The sequence below is a fragment of the Sturnira hondurensis genome, unplaced genomic scaffold, assembly GCF_014824575.4.
Source record: "Sturnira hondurensis isolate 20B ecotype Veracruz unplaced genomic scaffold, ASM1482457v3 Scaffold0022215, whole genome shotgun sequence".
Taxonomy (NCBI): Eukaryota; Metazoa; Chordata; class Mammalia; order Chiroptera; family Phyllostomidae; genus Sturnira; species Sturnira hondurensis.
The window spans coordinates 12,993,787-13,014,420 of NW_028094846.1; the positions used below are offsets into that span (position 1 = coordinate 12,993,787).

A 20,634-nucleotide genomic window follows, 5' to 3' on the forward strand; every position below is an offset into this window, starting at 1 on the left:
TATTTAAGAGAAAGTCTTATAAAGCCCACACATATCTGTATTTTACTGATTTACATACAGTAAGATGTATACGTACATCTTATAATAAGATGACTTACATAGGATAAGATGAGGCCTGACAGAATTATAAGGCAATTGGGGACATATTTGGTTTCCAAAATGGGGCAATATTTTAGTGTGAACTTTTTCAGTTCACTTAACCAGGATGGCCATTTTAAATCAGACTCAGTCTCCAATTAATTTTTCCCAGGCTATTTCTCGGTGGATCAGTTACCCCATATTGTGCAGTGTATAAAGTGCACTTTTTTGGCCAAATTTATGAGGGAGGACTAAGGATGTGCATTACACATGGGTATAATAATTACTATGAGTAATTACTATGAGTATCATAATCCCATGGACAATGTGCACAAAAACATAGATGCACATTATATGCAGCAAAATATGGTACTCTCAGAAGGGCCAGATCTGGGCAGTCAGTCCCAGGTATATTCAAGGCTGTGGTGGTAAGGACATAGGTCCACAGCTGCTTGCTATCCATCAGCATTATTCAATACAATTAAATGGCATAATACACAGTGTGAGATCTTATTTTAGATTTACTTAAAAGGTCTCTGGCACTGTTTTTCTAGGTCTACTTTTCAGTATTATTTAACTGTAAGCCTTAAGGGTTATCATTGATTAGCTTTGTTGAGAACTATGTCCTCAAACATTTTATGAATATATTCAAGAAGACGTCCCTGGAACCATTAAATAAGTAAGTTACAAATATTACAGGCAGAATTACCCAAATGAGGGCGATTCACATCGCCAGTCAGTCAGTTACACCCACTTACCACAGGCAGACAGCACACACATGAATTTGTGTTAGGTTGTTTTGTGACCCACTTTGCAAAATGCTCCCACCCTCCTAACCCGTCTTTCCTCAAGCACCTTGCCCAGAGTTTCTCGGTGCTGGGTCAGCATCAGCAAATTCCCTCTCAAGTGAACAGCAAAAATTAAAGGATAAAGAAAGAAAACTAGTGTTTCCGTGTCACTATAGACTATAAAGGCAATTTCAGATGAGGAATCCAAAACTATTTTAAGACTTCTATTTAAATGCAGTGACTTGAACACACTCTATCCCTGCCACTTTTTAAAGCATGATTCACATGAGAGCAATGGAATACAATTCAAACTCCGGTGATAAATAAAATGAAGAGGTAAAAAAATGAGAAATGCCAATAAAATTCTACAAATGGGATTCAGGTACACAAGGGGTAGCTGGTTTTTCAGGCCAGAGAGGGCTGAAGCCTGAGCCTGGAGCGGGCAGACAGGCTGCCAACAGAAAAGCAAGCGACCTGGCATCGTGGGCCCTGGGAAGACTGTGCGCGGAAGACGCTGACTGTCTCGGAGGGGGTGAGAGGCAGGGCCTGCGAAAAGGAGGCCTGGGTAAAAATTATAAGGAGTTTCTCTCTAAAACCCAGAGGCAGGCTTCTGTGTCTTCCCCATCCCAAGAGTTAAGTCAGTTTTGGGTGGAGCTGAACCACTGAAGACGTAAAATCAGGGGCATTAGTCACGGATACCAAAGAGAGGATTAAGTAAAGGAGTGGCTAATGGTCAGACCTTCCAGTCTCCTTCACCACACTGGTTCCTGAAGGCTGAGAGGAGACCGGAAGATTCTTCTCTAGAACAACTTAGCAATCCAACAGAAAAGACCTATATATATTTATTGGCAAGGGGGGAAGGGGTACCTCTAATGAAAAGGCAGACTGGAGCCTTCTCATTACAGTAAAATCCCTCCCTGTCCCAAGTGTTTCCAAATAACTTTCTGTGGGGACAACCAAAGACATTTGAGATGTACCCTGACAGAGAGAGAAGAAAATATAATGAAAGGTAATTGTATGGGTAACTATGAAAGACGTGTATGTTTTTCTTAATTTACTTGAGAATTCGTAAGATTGTGTACTTAAAAATAATACTGTATTGTTGGATAAGGTGTATATAAATGTAATTAATTTAAGACAAAATTAGCATAGGAGGGAAGGAGAGAATTTTATTTGAGCAAAGTTGCTAAATTTTGCCAGTCTTACCTCATTATTAACCTGAGATCAAAGAAAGTTAAAGGCATATATTGTAATCCCTGGAGAAATCATTAAGAAAAAAATGTAACGGAAAAACACACAGCTAAAAAATAAACACAGGTCCTGGTTGGTGTGGTGTGGTTTGGTGGATTGAGTGCTGGCCTGAGAACCACAGGGTCACCAGTTCAATTCCTGGTCAGGGCACAAGCCTGGGTTGCGGGCCAGGTCCCCAGTGGGGGCTGTGTGAGAGTCAAACACACACTGATGTTCCTCTCCCTATCTTTCTCCCTTCCTTCACCTTTCTGTAAAAATAAATAAATAAAATCTTAAAAAAATAAAAACAACACAGAAAATAGCACTAAAAATATCTGTTCAATACTAAAGAATGCAACAAAAGAGGAACAGAAAAAGACATGAAACAAACTATAAAAGAGCCAACTATTTTAATAATTACATTAAATATGATGGTCTAAAACCTCATTAAAAGGCAGAAAAAAATGATTAGACTAAATATTCAATAAAAAGGTAGGTTCCAATAAGACACTCATATTGAAAGTAAAAAGATGAGAAAAATATATTATGTAAATCGTAACTACAAGAGTGGTATTTATATTAATACTAGATAATAGAGGCTTTTAGATAAGAAATGCGACAAATAAAGATGGACATTTCATAATGATAAAAGGACCAATACATGGCCCTGGCTGGTGTGGCTCAGTGGTTGAGCGCCAGCCTGCAAATCAAAAGGTCACCAGTTCGATTCCCAGTCTAGGGCACATGCCTGGGTTGCAGGCCAGGTTCCCAGTAGCAGGCATGCGAGAGGCAACCACACACTGATGTGTCTCTCCCTTCCCCCTTCTAAAAAAATAAATAATTTTTTTAAAAGGACCAATACACGAACAACAACAACAACAAAACAACAGAAATCTCTCTGAGCATTTTTAGAGATAAAATGAAGTTAAAAGAAGATAGGCCAAGGAGACCTAGCACAGGCATAACAGTACAAAGGTAAGACAAGTCTCAGAGTGAAGCACATATTTAAGAGCCCTTTCTTGAAATAAAGGATTTGAAACTACACGATGAAAGGGAACCCGGTGACCCAGAAACACTGATCCTAAAAGGACAGGCACGGAGTAAAGGTACTGGATTTCAAAAATAGACCCTCCTTTGGGCAGCCAGACAACACGATCATGTCACATGGAAGAAAGAAGATTACATTAATGTTCAGTGATACAAGACTAGAAGAACTTTCACAAGGCACTCAAAGAAGCTCTGTAAAGCCTTTCGGTACAAAGGCCATAAACGGTGAGCTCCGAACACGCATGAGCAAGGAGCATTTTCCCCACGAACCCTCTGGCTAAAAGTACATTTAACCAACTAAGAGATGAGTAGAGAGATTATGGCAAAAAGGCTGATGATGAGTCTGAATATATTTAATATACAGATTATATTGGCAAAACAATATAAATGCTACACATTCTAATAACACAAATGATATAATGAACAAAGATTAGGAAATAAACATGGAAAGCCAATGACCTCATTTATGATAGCAAGAAGCCAAAGTATACTGTTTAACCAATAAATCCAAATTACCAAAATATACATATTACTACTAAAAAGTAAACACTAAGAAAAGTAACAAATAAACAATGATAGAATAGATAAACCAGTATCTAATGGAGTCAAGGAAAAAAAGCAGAAAGGACAAATATTAAAAATTTAAAAAATGAGACGATAACCACAGAAACCAAGGGAATTAAAAGGGAACATTAGACACTGCCTGGCTCAACTCCATGGGAGTCAAGGAGAAGAGCCAGGTGAACAGGGCCAAACCTTAAAGAACAGGATGCTCGTTAAACAGTCGCCGAGCCCTGAAAAAAAGGAGGGGAAGTTCCTTCAATTCTTTCTGAAGGGAGTTTAAACTGACTCTAAAACCCAACCTAAAACAGGAAAACTATACAAATATTGAAAGAAAAATCCTTAAAAACCTTAGCAAACAGAATCTATATTGAGAACACTTCCTAACTAAACACTTTATTCTAGAAAGTCACCAGAGTTCGATACTGGGAAATCTTATTATAGTTAATCAAATTCATAGCTCTAAGGAGAAATACCATATAATCTCCACAAATGCTGAAAAACATGACAAAATTCAACATCTAATAAAACGCAGTGAAGTAGGAAACGAAGGCCACCACGGTAAGCGATCTGCATCTCGGACTCTGGCTGGAACTGGAGAGCACCAAAGGAACTAGAGAAGGAGCCTGGCACAGTGCCCTCCGCCCCTTTACCAGGTAACACCGCAGCAGAGGTGCCAATGGAAAGCGCATTAGGTTCTTAGCAGGCTCCAACACCACAACAGTACCCTTTATTTACTATGGTCTATTCATTTTTGTGTGATATATATATATGCGCAGTACCAGTCTGGGAGGCCCAGGAACACTTTGAAAATAGACTTAAAAAATTTATTGATTGATTTTAGAGAGGAAGGGGGAGAACCATTAATTTGTTGTTCCACTTATTTATGCATTCATTGGTTCTTTTCCTTTTTTAAAAGATTTTATTTACTTACTTTTAGAGAGAGGGGAAGGAAGGAGAGAGGGAGAGACACATCATGGACGTGCGATCCGCTGCCTCTAGCGCACCTCCAACTGGAACCTGGCTCCCAACCCAGCCATGTACCCTGACTGGGAACTGAACTGGTGACTTCTCGGTGCTCAATACACCTTGTCACACCAACCAGGGACATTGATTGATTCCTGTATGTGCCCTGTATCAGGATGATACTCTAACTAACTGAGCTGCCCGGCCAGGGCCTGAAAGTAGAGCTTTGAGAAGGGATTGCACTGACAGATATTAACACTAAAAATCTGAATGTAAAAGAGTGTAGTAGAGATGTGCAAATATTCATCCAACCACTGGAACAGAATAGGAAATCCAGAAACAAACTCAAATACATGTGAGACTTTAGTATAAGAGAGAGATGGTATTCTCACATCACTGGTAAAAAGGCAGACCATTCAATACAATGTAACCTACCTTGAACAGAAACCTTACTCTAACTATAGACAAAATCCAGAATACATACAAGTTCTCTTAACTTCAAACGGCAACAAAGAAAAACTATCAAAGATTAAAGAAATGGATTTGCAAACCCAAGTGACAAAATGAGACCATCTGCATCTCATATCACAAGGGTTTAAGTCTAATATATAAAGAACTTTTTATATGAGTTCTTAAAAATCCATACTAAAAAAGGCCAAGAACCTAAGAAAACAATGGGCAACTGTTTCTATATCCTAGGAAAGCAAAACTAAAAACAGCTTTATCAAGGCATAAGCCACAAAAATTTTCCTTGGTTCCCAGGCCTGGCATATAGCAGAAGCTCAGTAAATGTTTACTGAATGAATTTTATAACTGATAGATTTATATTCAGCCAGAAACATCAAAGTTATTTTTATAAAATTAATGATCTGAAAGAGTCTAGACAAAGAGGTAATCTGACTTATGTTCCTAAAATTAGTCACAGTGAAACTAAGTTATTCCTAGATGTTTCAATAAGGAGGGCAGGACTAGCGAGTATAAGTTGTACAGCATGAGTAAATAACTCTAATAAACTCACACGAATGTCTTGTCTGTTGATGAAAGGCAATCCAGTAAAGGAAATAAAGTTAGCACTGTCATCTTTAAAATCAAAGGACGATATGTATAATTAGGGATGTGATAGAGGCTTATGTATTGGAGGACCATACATAAATTAAACACAACATACAGTCAAAAGAAACTTGACTTACCTTCTACCATATTACCATCCTTCTGAAAAATCCTCTCTTCACACCACTGACAATGGATAAGGTACTGAATCTTCTTGGCTGTTTCATCTGCAGAAGTAGGCCCCCTCAGAACCCTCACAACCACCAAGACGAAATGCTCCAGGGCCACCGCAAACAGCACTTCTACGCCTTTGTTACATCGAGCTGCAGCTCTGCAAAGAAATTTTATTTTGTGCGCTTACCATTTTTTTGTTTGAGGTTATATTGACAAATACTAACCTGAATATTAAACGATGGGTGGGTAATGGGAAAAAGAAGGCAAATTCAGTTCTCAGTAGCAGTGCTTTTAAAAGATCCTTACTGTAACTTTTGCACAAATCGAAACATAGGACATACGATGCTAGCCTAGACATTTTCTCTTAGGGCATTCTCTCAATCGGGCTCTAGTCCCTGGTTTCCAACGTCTCCTTGTCCTCACCACCCCCTTTCTTCCTTTTCATCTGTATTTTCTATAAAACCTTCTTCTAAGCCATGTTTACTGAGTGTTACACACTAAACTTAGCTCACATGTATTAACTTGAATTTGTTAGGTTATAAGCATTTTTAAGTAGGCATGTATAGCCTGTACATCAGAGTTTTCAATTACTTAGGAATAACCCTTAAGGTCTATGGAGTCTAATAATCTATTTATGCTGAGGTAGGAAATCCAACCTAAATGCCGTGAGACGAGTGTTACGTGAGCTGGCTCATCATCCATTACTTTTCATGTCCATTTACATTATTGTATTATTCTTCTAGCATAATTCTCTGAATAAAAGGGGCTCAAAAAAACTTCCTTTCCTCAATTGTTTAGACATCCTCATAAAAGAACTTTATAGGTAAGATCATTTTGCAGAATCAAGTTAATAAGCCATCACTGTATCTTATTTTATACATATATGTATTTTCACTTATTAATTCAAAAGACAGAGAAAGTGAGGGAGAGGGAGACAGAAACATCGATTTGTTGTTCCACTTATTTATGCATTCATTGGTTGTTTTCTTGTATGTGCCCTGACTGGGCTTTGAACCTGCAACCTTGGTATATCTGGATGATGCTTTAACCAACTGAGTTACCCAGCCATCATTTTGTAAATTATTTGTACACTAAAGATTAGATGAAACAAACAGAAAACAATGACTATTTCTAACCATTTAAAGATAATCTTTGCCTTTCCTTTTCATTATGCTATCCTCTCATCTACCCTACATTGTTGAAATAACTGACTTAAAATTAACTTTCCATTTTTATCTTTTTAATACTTCATTGTTTTAATAACATTTTTAATTGAAGAGTAAATATTTTAGGCACAAGCTGTCAAATCAAATTCTAAAAAATATAGTATAAGATTACCAAGCAAATCAAGATTATAGATATGGAATACAGAATTTCCATTTTGTACATATGTTAAAAATAAAACAAGTGCTTCTTGGATCTGTTTTTATCGTGCATCCAAACACAGTGGGGACACTGTTGGCAACTCGGTACCTTGCCAGTGCCGCCACAACAATTCGGGCTGCTAGCTCCTTGTAATACTCGGTCCGGACGATGTTACAGCCGTAGTGGCGCCGGGCCACGTGCTGTGCCTTGGCGTACAAAGAACTGATGTCTGTAGAAGTCACTGACACTATGCCGAGGTTTCTTACGTTTCTGAACGCAGAATCAAGATAGTTCACTGACGTTCCAAAAGGGTCTAGGTGTCTAAAATCAGAAAGAACACGACATGTGTAAAATCATACTTGTAACCAAAATTAGACAACTGTCATTATTTCTAGTGACAAAATTCCATTAGTTCAAAAGTACTTTATAAATCTGTTTGAAATAGATAATTGTTTTAAAACTAATAAAATGATCATGTGATGTGTTAGATATGCAAAAATATATCAGACTTAGAGGAAAATTGTCAGACCCAGGCACTTCATTTCAAATGCTGGAAAATGTTCTTATTGCGTTCCTTAGGCCAATGCTAAAAACAAAAAGCTGTATTAACTGAAATAAATAAAAAGCAACTTTTTTCCACTTACATGAAATCGAAAGATCTCAAATGCATCAATACATTGGCATCCATTTTGGTCACCTGAATATTACCAAGTTTTTCCTCTCCTTCTTCAAGAACTTCATCAGTCTCTTCTTTCTCCTTACTGTCCACCACCACTTTTAATTTGTTTAAATGGCAGTTTTCCTGAATCAACGTCACAGAGTTTTCATTCAAGTCATTAATTGTGACCTTGACTGCATTTCCAAGATGTTTTGCCCATTGTAATCCCATTATCCCTTAGAAGAAATGGGAAAGAAAATAAGTTTCTAAATTGTAATAATTAAAAAAATAAAAGTAGTATAATAATATAGAATATGATTCCATAAATAACAAAGAAATTATTTTAATATTTTAGTATTTCATAAGTAATTCTTTTCTCACTAATTTCTCACTACAAAGCCTCTGAAGAAAAGTTATCACAAAAAATGTCTTATGCAATTTCATTGCTATTTCTTACAAAACTTTTCTATGATCCCTGTTCAAATAAAATCTCTAGTAACAAGAACACACAAGAAAGATTAAATCTCACTGGAAAGGTAATTATACAGTAAAGATAGTAGATTAATCACATGTAAAACTAGGTTAAAAGACAAAAGTAGTAAAAATAACTACAATTATAATAATTAATTAAGGGTTATACAAGATAAAAAGATGTAAAATGTGACATTAAAAACAAAAAATGGGTTGGACGATAGTAATAATGTTGAGCTTTATAATGGGATTGAACTTAACTTGCTATTCAACTTAAAATAGATTGTTACAGAAAAAGCTTCAATGGTAACCACAAAGCAAAAACCTAGAGTAAATACACAAAAGATTAAAAAAAAAAGAATATAAGCATGCCACTAGTGAAAGTCATCAACCCACACAGGAAAAGAGCAAGAGATGATGAAAGTAACAATGAGGAACTATGAAAACTAGAAAACAATTTAAAATGGTGATAAGTACATGTGTATCAATGGGTATTTACATTTACATTTAAATGTAAATGGACTAAATCCTCCAATCAAAAGACACAGAGTGGCTGAATGAATAAAAAAAGCAAGCAAAATCCATCTAGATGCTGTGTCCTAGGGAATAACTTTAGATGCAAGGACAGACACAGACTGAAAGTGAAGGGATGAAAAGATAGTCCATGCAAATGGAAACCAAAAGAAAGATGGGAGTGGCTGTTCTTGTATCAGACAAATCAGACTTTAAAACAAAGACTGTAATAAGAGACAAAGAAGGCCACTACATAATCATAAAGCGCTCAATCCAACAAACAGAACATTTGTAAATATTCATGCACACAGTAGATGAGCACCGAAATATATAGAGAGCAAATATTAACAGATCTGAAGGGAGAAACAGCAATGCAATAATAGGAAACTACAATGCTCCACTATTCAATACATCAACGGATAGGTCATCCAAACACAGCATCAGTAGGAAAACATGAGTCTTAAATGACACAATAGAGCAGGTGGACTTAGCAGACAGTTATAGGACATCTATCCAAAAGCAACAGAACACACATTCTTCTCAAGTGCATACAGAACATTTTCCAACAGCGATCACAGTTTAGGGCACGAAATGAATCTTAATAAATTTACGGGGACTGAAATCATATCAAGCAACTTTTCTGACCACAGTGGTCAGAAAATTACATGAAGGAAAGTGGAAAATTCACCAGTATGTGTAGATTAAACAACATGCTACTGGAAACCAGTGAGTCAAAGAAAAATCAAAAGAGAAATTGAAAACTACCTTGAAATGAAACTACCCATGACAAATGAAAATGTCACATATCAAAATTTATAGGATGCAACAAAAATGGCTATAAGTCATAAATGCCTGTCTCAAGAAACAAAAAAAAGGTCTCGACCTTCCTCTACATTTTAAGTAACTAGGAAAGGAAAAAATAAAATCCAAAGTTAATAAAGAAAGAGAAATAACAAAAAAGTACAGCAAAACTAAATGAAACAAAGACTAAAAAAAATTTTTTTAAAAAAGGACACAAAATCAGAAATGAGAGAGTAAGTTATAACTGACACCAAAGAAATACAAAGGCTCATAAGGGACTAGTATAAATAATTACATGTCAACGAATTGGACAACCAGGAAAAAATGGATAAATTTCTAGAAACACACTAACTACTGAGACTAAATCAGAATGAAACAGAAATCTGAACAGACCAGTTACAAGTAAGGAATTCAATCAGTAACCAAAAATTTCCCAATAAAAGTCCAGAACCGGACAGCTTTATTGGTGAATTCAACCAAACATTCCAATAAAAATTAATACCAATCCTTAAACTTTTCCAAAAAATAGAAGAAGAAAGAACCATTCCAAATTCATTTTTTCAGGAGAAATTACCCTGATAGCAAAATCAGACACAGACACCACAAGAAAAGAAAATTACAGGCCAATATTCCTGAACAACATAGAAGCAAAAATTCTCAACAAAATATTAGCCAATTGAATTTAACAATATGTTAAAGGATCACACACCATGATCAAGTGGGATCTATTCCAAGGATGCAAGAGTAGTTCAACATCCAAAGATCAGTCAACAAATAAAGGACAATTGGTTAACAAATAAAGGATAAATATCATATGATCATATCAACAGATGCAGAAAAAGCATTTCGCAAAATTCAACATCCATTTATGATCAAACTAATAAAGCAAGTATAGAAGGAATGTACTTCAACAAAATAAAGGCCATAGGTAATATCATACTTAATGGTGAAAAGTTGAAAGCTTTTCCTCTGAGATCAGGAACAAGACAGGGATTGCCATTCAAATAATTATCTCACACACACACACAAACACACACACGACAGTAACGTAGATGGAAAAGAGACTCAGCAGACGTGACAACTGAAATAGTGTTTGTCTGGATTCTGATTTGATAATAAGAAACTGAGATAGCTGGGCACATGAAACATTTAAGGATATTATAGAATTATTCTTAATTTTTTAAGGTACAGTATTGATATCAAAGTTCTTATCCTTTAGAGACCTAACTAAAATGTTTAGAGATGAAATGACATCTGTGATATGTTTCAACATAATGGCTGAAAGGATGGGGTATGAGGTCTGAGATAAGTACATGGGATAGTTACAAGACTGAGCATGAGTTGGTAATTTGTGGAGTGAGGATACCAAGGGATTCATTTATTAATACTGTCCACTTTTTTTATATTAGAAATGTTTACACAGTAAAAAAAAATTTTACCTGGGATCTTCAATTTTTATATTAAAATAAAATCTTACATTAAAATATTATATGATATGCACATATATTTTCTTTCTTTCTTTTTTTCTTTAGAGAGGAAGGGAAGGAGAGAAGGAGAGAAATATCAATGTATGGTTGCTTCTGGTGTGTCCCCTGCTGGGAACTGGCCTGCAACCCAGGTATGTGTCCTGACTGGGAATCGAACTGCGATCGTGTGGTTTGCAGGCCCATGCTCAATCCACTGAGCTACACCAGCCAGGGCTACATACATTTTCTAAGTTAAAATACAGTACAAATCTGATAAAGCTGGGTTCCAAAAAAGCTTCATTACTTACCAGTGGCTCCAAAGGCATCTAGACATTCCAAAGGTTTTCGTTCCTCAGCCAGAGCAGCCAAAGTGCAGAATATCAGTTGCCTAGAAGAAAAAAATAATAATCTGAAATAATTGTTCTCTACCATGGCTTTGTCATTATAGATTTTATTTTATTTAAGAATATGAGGAAAAAGAAAAGGACAGTGAGAACTGGTGTTCCTATTTGAAAACAGGCCTAACAACATATTAGTATTTAATAACATGAGAAGTAGAAATTTGTGAAATTAAACTATGAAGCTAATTGTGTCCCATTGACAAGCATTCACTGTGAATAATGATTTTGAAACAAATTTTATAAATAAAACCTGCCCATAAAAGTACTGCTCATTAATTATATAAAGTTAGGTTTACTTTACTTTCTGAGGAAGAAATTGGTCTGAGAAAACACTAAAATAGATGATTTTCATTCTGTACCTAGTTTTAAATTTCAATACATGAGAACAGAGATTTTCAACCTTTTTCGTCTCATCTCAACCTTTTCACCTTTTTCAACCTTTTTCACCCTTTTCATCTCTCAACCTTTAGTAATTAGGTACACATAACCTAATTACTAAAATTCTGTGGCACATCAAAAAAATATTGTTGCCAATCTGACAAAACATAGGTATGATTTTGATTTATTCGCACCAGATGGCTATTGTTGTACAGGCTACTGTCATTTTTTATTTGACAATCTAAGGGAAAAGAGATCAATACCCCAACTAACTAGGTAGGTATTGTAGGTTTTAAAAATTATTGTGGCATACCAGTGTGCACACAGGTGGAAATTTGCTACATTAGAACATAAGAATTAAGAGAGGGTACATTCGGAATGATTTACAATATCACATGACACTTTTCCTAATTTAGCTTACCGATTTAGTTTCATTTTGGGATTAAAATAGGAATCTGTTTTCTGAGGTATGGAATAGTTAGGACCAACTTGCACATCTGTGTCTGCCTCTTTCAAAATTTCATTAGGTGGTTTAGCAGCAGAAGCTAAGATGAAAAAAGATTTCTAGTTAAATACAAGATAATCTTAAATATCTAAAACAATACACATCTAGAAAATAACTTTCCTTTATAATCATCTGTTAATGTAATTAGTTGTGTAGGTGTTAAAAACTGATCTATTCGGCACTGTCTCTGGAAAATAGTAGTACTCAGTTAAGTATTTAGTGAATTAAAGTTTGTCAATGTAAAATCTGAACTGCCTAGCAGATCACTACATCAATATTTGATACCTCGTTAAGAACAATCAACCTAAAAACAAACAAAAAAATCAGAAAAAGAACAATGAACCTAAGATATGAAGAATCCCGAAACACCTTCATTACTCATCGAACACTCTGTCCCGTTTACACAGGCTGCCAAATGCTATTGTGGGGTAATGATCAGAAAAGCACCCTCTGTATGATTACACTTCATCAGCCAGCATGGATGACGAAGTCACCTTATTTCCCGAACTTGCTAGATTTCAGAACACTTTCTCATAATGATGACTTAAATCACATATTACATTCAAACATATATGAAGGAGAAAGAGATTCTATATTTAATAAACATTAGAATCATTTAGTTCCAAACTCAAATGAAATACTGATGTATCTATGTACATATGTTTTACATATTTAAGAAATGGGACGTACGTAATATGTGTGGGAACGAATATATGAGATTCTATCAGAATGTTAAGTAAATGGCAACCCTGTTTCTCTTCTTACAATGCCAAAAATAGTAACCTTTCCTGGCGCTGTGTTCTACATTCTTCTGTAGCTGCCAAAGTGGCAGCACAAGCCTCACAAGATCAGCCTTTCTCAAACCAGATTCTGTGAGGAAATTAATCTCTATAGAAAATTATTTCAGTGCCTTTTTTTCAACGCTTAAAAGAAAGGTATATAACACCATTCTAGACGGACAGAAATTCACTCATTGTATACAGTAGATGCCTTAGGGTGTGAGGGGCTTAATGCTTAATTCTTGAGAAGGGCTCCCTCAGTGATAACCACCAATAACTTGATACCACTCAGGATAATCAATGGTCTTTATGTCATTTTCCCTCTTCTTTCCAGTGTGTTCCAACAATAAGTACAACAACTATTTGTGCAGGAGCCATGGTGAGTAATACAACCCTACATTCTTTCATTAAGATACCTACATTTACTTGAACATCAGTTGCTTTTTTTCTACCCGGGTTAAATGTATCTGTTAATTGAGGATAGATAAACGTTGGTGGGAGCTTCACAGAAAGAAAAGAAAACCTGAAGTAATGAAGTAGTAATTAACTAAGTGATTAGGGTAACTCTTTATCTCCCTGACGTCTAGAAAGAATAACTGGACCATTGTTTAAGGATTTACTTATTAACATGTGAATGAGACTGCTCCACTTACCAGCAATATACCTGGATTTAGTCTCTCCTTTATTCACGTGGCGCCTCACGTGTCCCAACATATCAGTCCTTCTGGTGATTGTTGCTGAACAAATGATACAATGATAATGGGCGCCCATTTTACTGGATATCTATCAAACAGAGTATTTAAATACGTTACTAAGACAATGAAGTAGAAGTTTGTTTAAGGTTGCAAATTTACATATGTTAGTATGTCTTGGGTTTAACAGTATAGAAGATAGTATTAATTTTGCCTTGTGACTGAAGGGATCTTTACTTCCTTACTTATACTTACACATGCTTTTAAATTTTACTTTACAATAGGCTGCAACTTAATTTTCTAAGATTTTTCCCATTCATTCTAACAGCAAATAACTGTATCCTCATTTCTGTAAGCAGCACTTATAAATGGCACAGTAGTAGATGTTTCACTGGCTCTCCAGGGAAATAAAGTCCTGATTTTGTGTTTGCGACTTTGTATCGTATAACCATCCTACAATTTCAAGAAGAAATACTCTATAATTTCAAGCTACAACTGTCACAGATTGCAAGCTACCAGTGCGACATCACTGAGTGTGTATTTGGGAAAAGACAGCATTACTACCGTGTAGGTATTACATAAATACCTTTAAGAGCACAGATAATAGAAAAACGTAGTAAAATAATTAGGAAATAGTGAGCTTTGAGTATTCATTACCTTTGGTTTTAATATACCTTATTCACTTTTAAGTTTATATAACTTAATTTTTAATGATGACTACATTTAATAACCAGCTTTCAAAATTTCTAGAAATTTCAGCTAGCTCCAGCAAACCCAATTTTAGACACATAATGAAATGTCTATTTTTCCAAGTAAAAAATTCTCACTTTATAATTTCTCACATAGCTGGGAACCAAAAGACTACTCCAGGGGCTCTTTCCTACTCTTGATGCTTGCTATTTACTTGGTATCAGACGGCAAGCAGAGAATATTCAGGACACTGCACAGAATTCCTTTTGGTACTGTGGGTTTCATATTCAGAATATGTTGCATAAGGTGCGTGGACCAAGAACTGTCCTACTACGGGGGAAGAAATGTTCCCCTCCTTGGCCCAGCACTTCACTTTTTTTTTTTGGTATCAGCTCTTTACTCTTTTTAGTGATCCCAATGAAAAATTAATAATAAAGACTCATTAAACTAACATGTATTCAGGAGAATATCACTAAAAATATTTCATAATTTTTATTCCCCAAAGGTCAAATTGTATTCTAAAATAGACATATGTACTTATAAAAAAAGATATAAAAGATTTCAGAAAATTTCTTACTCTGTCCTTTGACAAACTAAAAGGAAGAGCATAGGGAAGATGATGAGAATGAATCAACACATACTAAGATATTTACTAAATCACAGAAATTGAAGGCTCTCATTCCACGGTCAAAATTGATTTTAAAAGAAAAACTACTTTCTATTTAAATTCTCCATTCTAAAATTAGTACGTGAATTTTACTTTTGAACACAATTTGTCTGACTTAAATTGGAACTATAAAAACAATTCAATACAGCAGCTCCTTTTTCCATGCATTTCACATTTTTCCTCATATGATAGTCTGAAAGCACTCACACAAAGTCTTAAAGTGAACCTCGCTGCTGAATATGAACACTCTAGTTTTACAGTAAGTAAAAAGTACATCTTCTTTAAAGAGGGCTGAATTTAAAAATAAACCTCACGTCTGATTACCTGTTCTCCGATAATACTCGGTTTCACGGGTCGGCAGGGTAAGTGACAAATGCACATTGTGTAACCTAGAATGAGGAACGGCTGTTTGTCATATTGCAGTTTACTAGACATTCAATTTGCACCAAAATTGTTAGTAAATTTTATAAGAATAACTGGGATTATTCTTTATTTGTAATACCATAATTTATTTTAATGAGATTGCCTTAATTTACTTGTTATATATGGTATAGTATAAAAACAAACAGGAGATCCAAGTTTGAATACTGGTTTTGCCAAAACTATCTTGGATTAGCCACTGAGCTTCTTTAGAACTCAATTTTATCATCTATTCACTGCCAACCTGAGGAATAAAAGGGTGAGGAATAAATTCAATGTTTCCTTGGACAACATTGTTCAAAATGTAGACCTCCAGGGCCAAGCAGAGTACTCAGTAGAGAACAGAGGTTTAATAAATATTTGACAAACTAAACTATTTGTGCTTTAAACTGCTATTGCCTAGAGAGTAATATCAATCAACACATTAAAAGAGAGGTATGAATCTCTCATAATTTTAAACTTAAACTATTTCATTAAATTCACAACTAAATGCGAAAACTTGTACCAAATCTTGAATTTCATTTATAGCACTTTCAACAAGCATAAAAATACTAACCTTCAAATTCAACTGAGACCTTCCAGTGTAAATTTTGAAGGTGCCTCCGAAGCTTATGGCTGTTACAAGCTCTGAATTTTTCCTTAGGGCACAATGGACAAGCCTGCTTGTTTCCTGATAAAGAAAAAAGAATCAATGAAGCACAGACTACACTAGCTGTAAGTGCTTAGATTCAGCTCCAAAAAAAGTAACAAGAGATTCCCCAGCCCCACCCCACCTTCTTAGACATCTCTCCTAACTTCAGGGAGAAGTCACACCCTATCTCAGAAGGTGATTAAAAGCAATTGTTTTAGCTCAGGGTCAGTGATTTTTACCCTAAAACTACCCTCTCTGAGGCTAGCTGCTATCTTTGTTGACACTGGCAACAAAAAGGATGAGCAAGTGATAATCTAATATATCCCTCCAGCCAGAATGCCTGGTAGAGTCACTCTGTCCTTTGGACAGGGGAAAAGGTATAGTTGTCACCCTCTCAGAGGGACAGGAGCTGGGAAGAGAGCATAAGCACTCTGGCAGTAAATATGCGGAGTCAGAAAACTGGAAGAAGGAACTCAAAGCAGTAGAAGGAATTGCATATAATTGCTATTCTGAGACTGGAGGCATGACTAGAAATACTGTGTCCTATCACTGAATTTGTAAAGTCTTCCTTCTTTATTAGCATATTCTTGAAAAGACTCTGGATCATCAAAATAGAAAACTTATTTAATTAGCAATGTACCTCAAATAAAAACTTTGATAGTGTACAGAAGAATTAAAACTTTAAATTCAGATTTAAAACAATAAATATATACAGAAGTAATCAAGAGCCCACTTAATAAAGTTTAATCCAATAAATACCTTTCATATATAGCACACTGCAAGTATAGACACAATTTCTTTTTCTTTTTTTATTCTTGTTCAAGTACAGTTGTGTCCATTTCCCCCCCACTACCTGATGCAATTTACTTTAATATTAATATTAATATTCAGCCTACTTTGCCTTGGCTGGGTGGCTAGGTTGGTTGGTTGGAGAATCATCCCATGCACCAAAAAACTGCAGGTTCCATCCCTGGGTTGGGGCACATACCAAGGTTGCGGGTTCGATCCCAGGTTGGGGCGTATACGGGAGACAACCCATCAATGGCTCCCTCTCACATCAGTGTTTCTCTCACTCCCTTTCTCTCTCACTAAAATCTATAAACATGTCCTCGAGTGAGGATTAAAGAAAAGTCACTGTATTTCAGAAAACCATGAGGTAATCTTACGGATGGAATCCAAGCACAAAGGATGGCAAATCAGAAAGAGAGGAGCTTGGGGCGTTGACAGAATTGTAGAGCTCTTGTCCCAGCCCTGAATGGCCCACCTTGGTACTTATTTTACATGTGAGAATACAAGCCTCCATATCATTTAAGGCAATGTTTTTCAGGGATTTTTGTTATTCATAGCCAAACGCAATTTTTAACTCAGAATGCGTATACTCTTATCTATCTATGAGAGCAATTTCCTTCAGCAGCTGTGAAGTAACTAATTGCCACATCACCTTTGCACATAGATGACTATCAGTTTCCTGAATAAAAGTTATTTACCAGTACTCCTGCTTTAGTTTCATAGAATATACAAGACTAATCCTAGACTTTTCATGAGTTGAAAGATGACAAACCATTAGAAATTAAGGGGAAAAACCCCACCAGCATAGAAATACCTGCATCAAGATTATCCAAGTTCAATGAACTAGAAGAGTCAAAATCTTCTGTTTCAAAAGCTAACTTCTCGAGGTCAGCAAGCTGCCTTTGAATTGAGATGTGTCTCTCTGAAAGGAAAATTTAAGAATTAGAAAATTACGCTTTAACAATCTATATTCCGGCCCCCTCCAAAAATCTAACAAGATATACAGTGCATGAACATGTTTAAAATTTTTTAAAAAAAGAAAAAAAAACCTGCCCTGGCTGGTGTAGCTCAGTGGATTGAGCACGGGCCTGTGAAGCAAAGGGCTGCTAGTTCGATTCCCAATCAGGGCACATGCCTGGGTTGCAGGCAAGGTCCCTGGTGGGGGGACACATGAGAGGCAACCACACACTGATGTTTCTCTCCCTCTCTTTCTCCTTCCCTTCCCTCTCTCTAAAAATAAACAAATAAAATATTAAAAAATAAATAAAGAAAAATCTATATTCTAGTTCCCTTTTTATCACTTTACAGTTTTTGTTTTATTTCCTATGGCCCAATGCCCTGATATCCAGATGGGAAATACTGCTAAGACTCAGTTTATAAGATGACAAGTGTGTCTTAGGATGCAAAAAGTTAGGGGAAGAAACATTTGTGTAACCTCACAGCTTTAAAATTTATCTAATTATTCAATATAATTCCACAAAAAAGTGCTTCTATTCTGTACAAAACACTGAAGAAACATAAGCCATGTTCCTATTTTCAGAGAACTTTCAATCACGTAGAAAAGATTTAACTACTAACTATAACACAAGGCAGAATGAAATGAATACTTGGGGTGAATATAATGTAAGTATACAGAGCAAAGGGTAATTAATTCCAACAAATGCCTTTTGAGAATGTCTTCACTGAAGAAGAGGCATTTGACTGAAGACTTTAGGAATGAATAGAACTTAATTGAGAATCGGTGGTGGGCCCTATAAACCTAAGTAACTTCATAAATGAAGGCATGGGGTACTAAAAAAAAATAGACATTTCCATCCCACCCCTGGCTGAATGGAGCTGGTAGAAAAAATATGCAGCCAAAATGTAGAAGAGATCAAAAAAGGCGTACAATTTATGCAAGTGAGTTTGGCCCTTATTCTTTGGGCAATGTTAAATCTTTCTGGGTTTTTGAGGAAGTGAAGGATATGATGGGAATGTGTTTCAGAAGAGTATCTCTGGGTGTCATTCCAAGAATCAATAACTGAGGTGAGAAATGGAAAAGTGCAGAACAGAGGTTGAAAAAAAGTAAAGCAGCAAAGAACTTGGAACGTGGACGTAAAGTAAGGGTGAGGAATAAATTCATCATGAGTGAGTCTAAGATTTTGGGTTTGTATCATTGAGAGCAATGGTGCCATTAACCAACAAAGGAAGAAAACACTTCTGGCAGAAAGAAGGAAGAGAAAAAGGGGGATTTAGTTCTTGACATAATGGGTTTGACATACTACTGGTATTTGTGTAGTAAAGTCCAGCAGGCAGCTGAATTGTATTTGGAGCTCAGGCTGGATTCAGACTAGATATAAATGAGTCTCAGTAATTCATTTTCAGGTTTCTCAAATATTTCATAAACGTCAAATGACATACCTCTAAATTTTGGAAAAGAATATTTACTAAGTGGAGACTAAATACATAAGACTAGGAGATAACTGTTAAGATCCTCAATGGGACAGGAGATGATGGGATAAACCATAAGGCTCTCTAATATTCACTATATGATTAGGTTATATATACAATTGAGAGCCTTCAGCCTTTTAGATTTTACTCCTGACACTGTTACTGTCCTGCCTAATTTCATTTTGAGCTTTATTCCCAGTTTCTTTGTTTACCCTTCTGTATAATTTGTGTCTTTGTCTGTCTTCCCCATCAGTAAGTAGTAAAAAGATAGGGGCTAGGTCTTATTTATCTTTGCAATAGCTATGCAATAACTTGCAAACAGCAGGCACTAAAGTTTGTTAAATTTTTAAAAATCATTCATCTTTTTGGATGCAGCAGTACAATGTGTCTGTAATTTTGGAATTCAATTCAGCGCTATCAGCCATTCTCAAATTTATTAAAGTACAATTTTTCCCTTATTTTTAAATGAGAAAATCAGAACAACATGTTATTAATTAACTTGGGTTTTGTTCAAAGGAATTATGATATAATTCCTATACATAGGCAAAATTTTTTCCCATTTTAATTGCCAGGTCAGATAATTCAGGTAACGAATCCATATATATAAACTGAACTATTTAGTTTGTACTCATAAAGGCTTTTGGCTTCCATGGTTCAAAGATCTGTATATAAAACAAGATATACAGTTATAAAGATGTGCTTTTTGAAATCATTCTAACTACTAAGTGATACAAAATAAGAGAAAGGGGCCTGGTAAATTAGAAGAGAAAATGGAAAATCCTGGGGTCCACTACTGAAGAACACTTACAAAGAGCTGCCTAAAGATTCATGATATGCTTATGTGTATTTCTGAAATCACTTTCTGGTTCAAGATAGTACATATCAGACAATCTGTACTTGAATCTACTCAACAATTTTGCAACAGAGTAATAATCCAGAAGAGACAAATCACATTAAATCAGATGAGTCCAGAATGCTGGGAGGTTAACAACTTTTGTCATTTTTTCCTCTATTTTCAATTCTATTTCAGATATGCCATCTTCATCTTGCCTACTTATGGCTGACTTCAAAGGATTAATTAGAC

The 20,634-nt window shown here is 35.7% G+C and overlaps 1 protein-coding gene across 2 annotated transcripts in view; it reads right to left on the minus strand.

Moving 5' to 3' along the window:
• The window catches only part of TRMT1L (tRNA methyltransferase 1L), a 28,092-nt gene that overhangs the window by 5,657 nt on the left and 1,801 nt on the right, over positions 1–20,634 (minus strand). For both annotated transcript variants that reach the window (XM_037034920.1, XM_037034921.1), the window contains exons 2-10: positions 17,935–18,042; positions 16,257–16,370; positions 15,605–15,669; positions 13,885–14,014; positions 12,369–12,492; positions 11,477–11,556; positions 7,904–8,153; positions 7,368–7,580; positions 5,861–6,051 (exon numbers count right to left, since the gene is read on the minus strand). In XM_037034920.1, the coding sequence (XP_036890815.1) occupies positions 5,861–6,051; positions 7,368–7,580; positions 7,904–8,153; positions 11,477–11,556; positions 12,369–12,492; positions 13,885–14,014; positions 15,605–15,669; positions 16,257–16,370; positions 17,935–18,042 (1,275 nt within the window). The remainder of the gene's footprint in view (positions 1–5,860; positions 6,052–7,367; positions 7,581–7,903; positions 8,154–11,476; positions 11,557–12,368; positions 12,493–13,884; positions 14,015–15,604; positions 15,670–16,256; positions 16,371–17,934; positions 18,043–20,634) is intronic.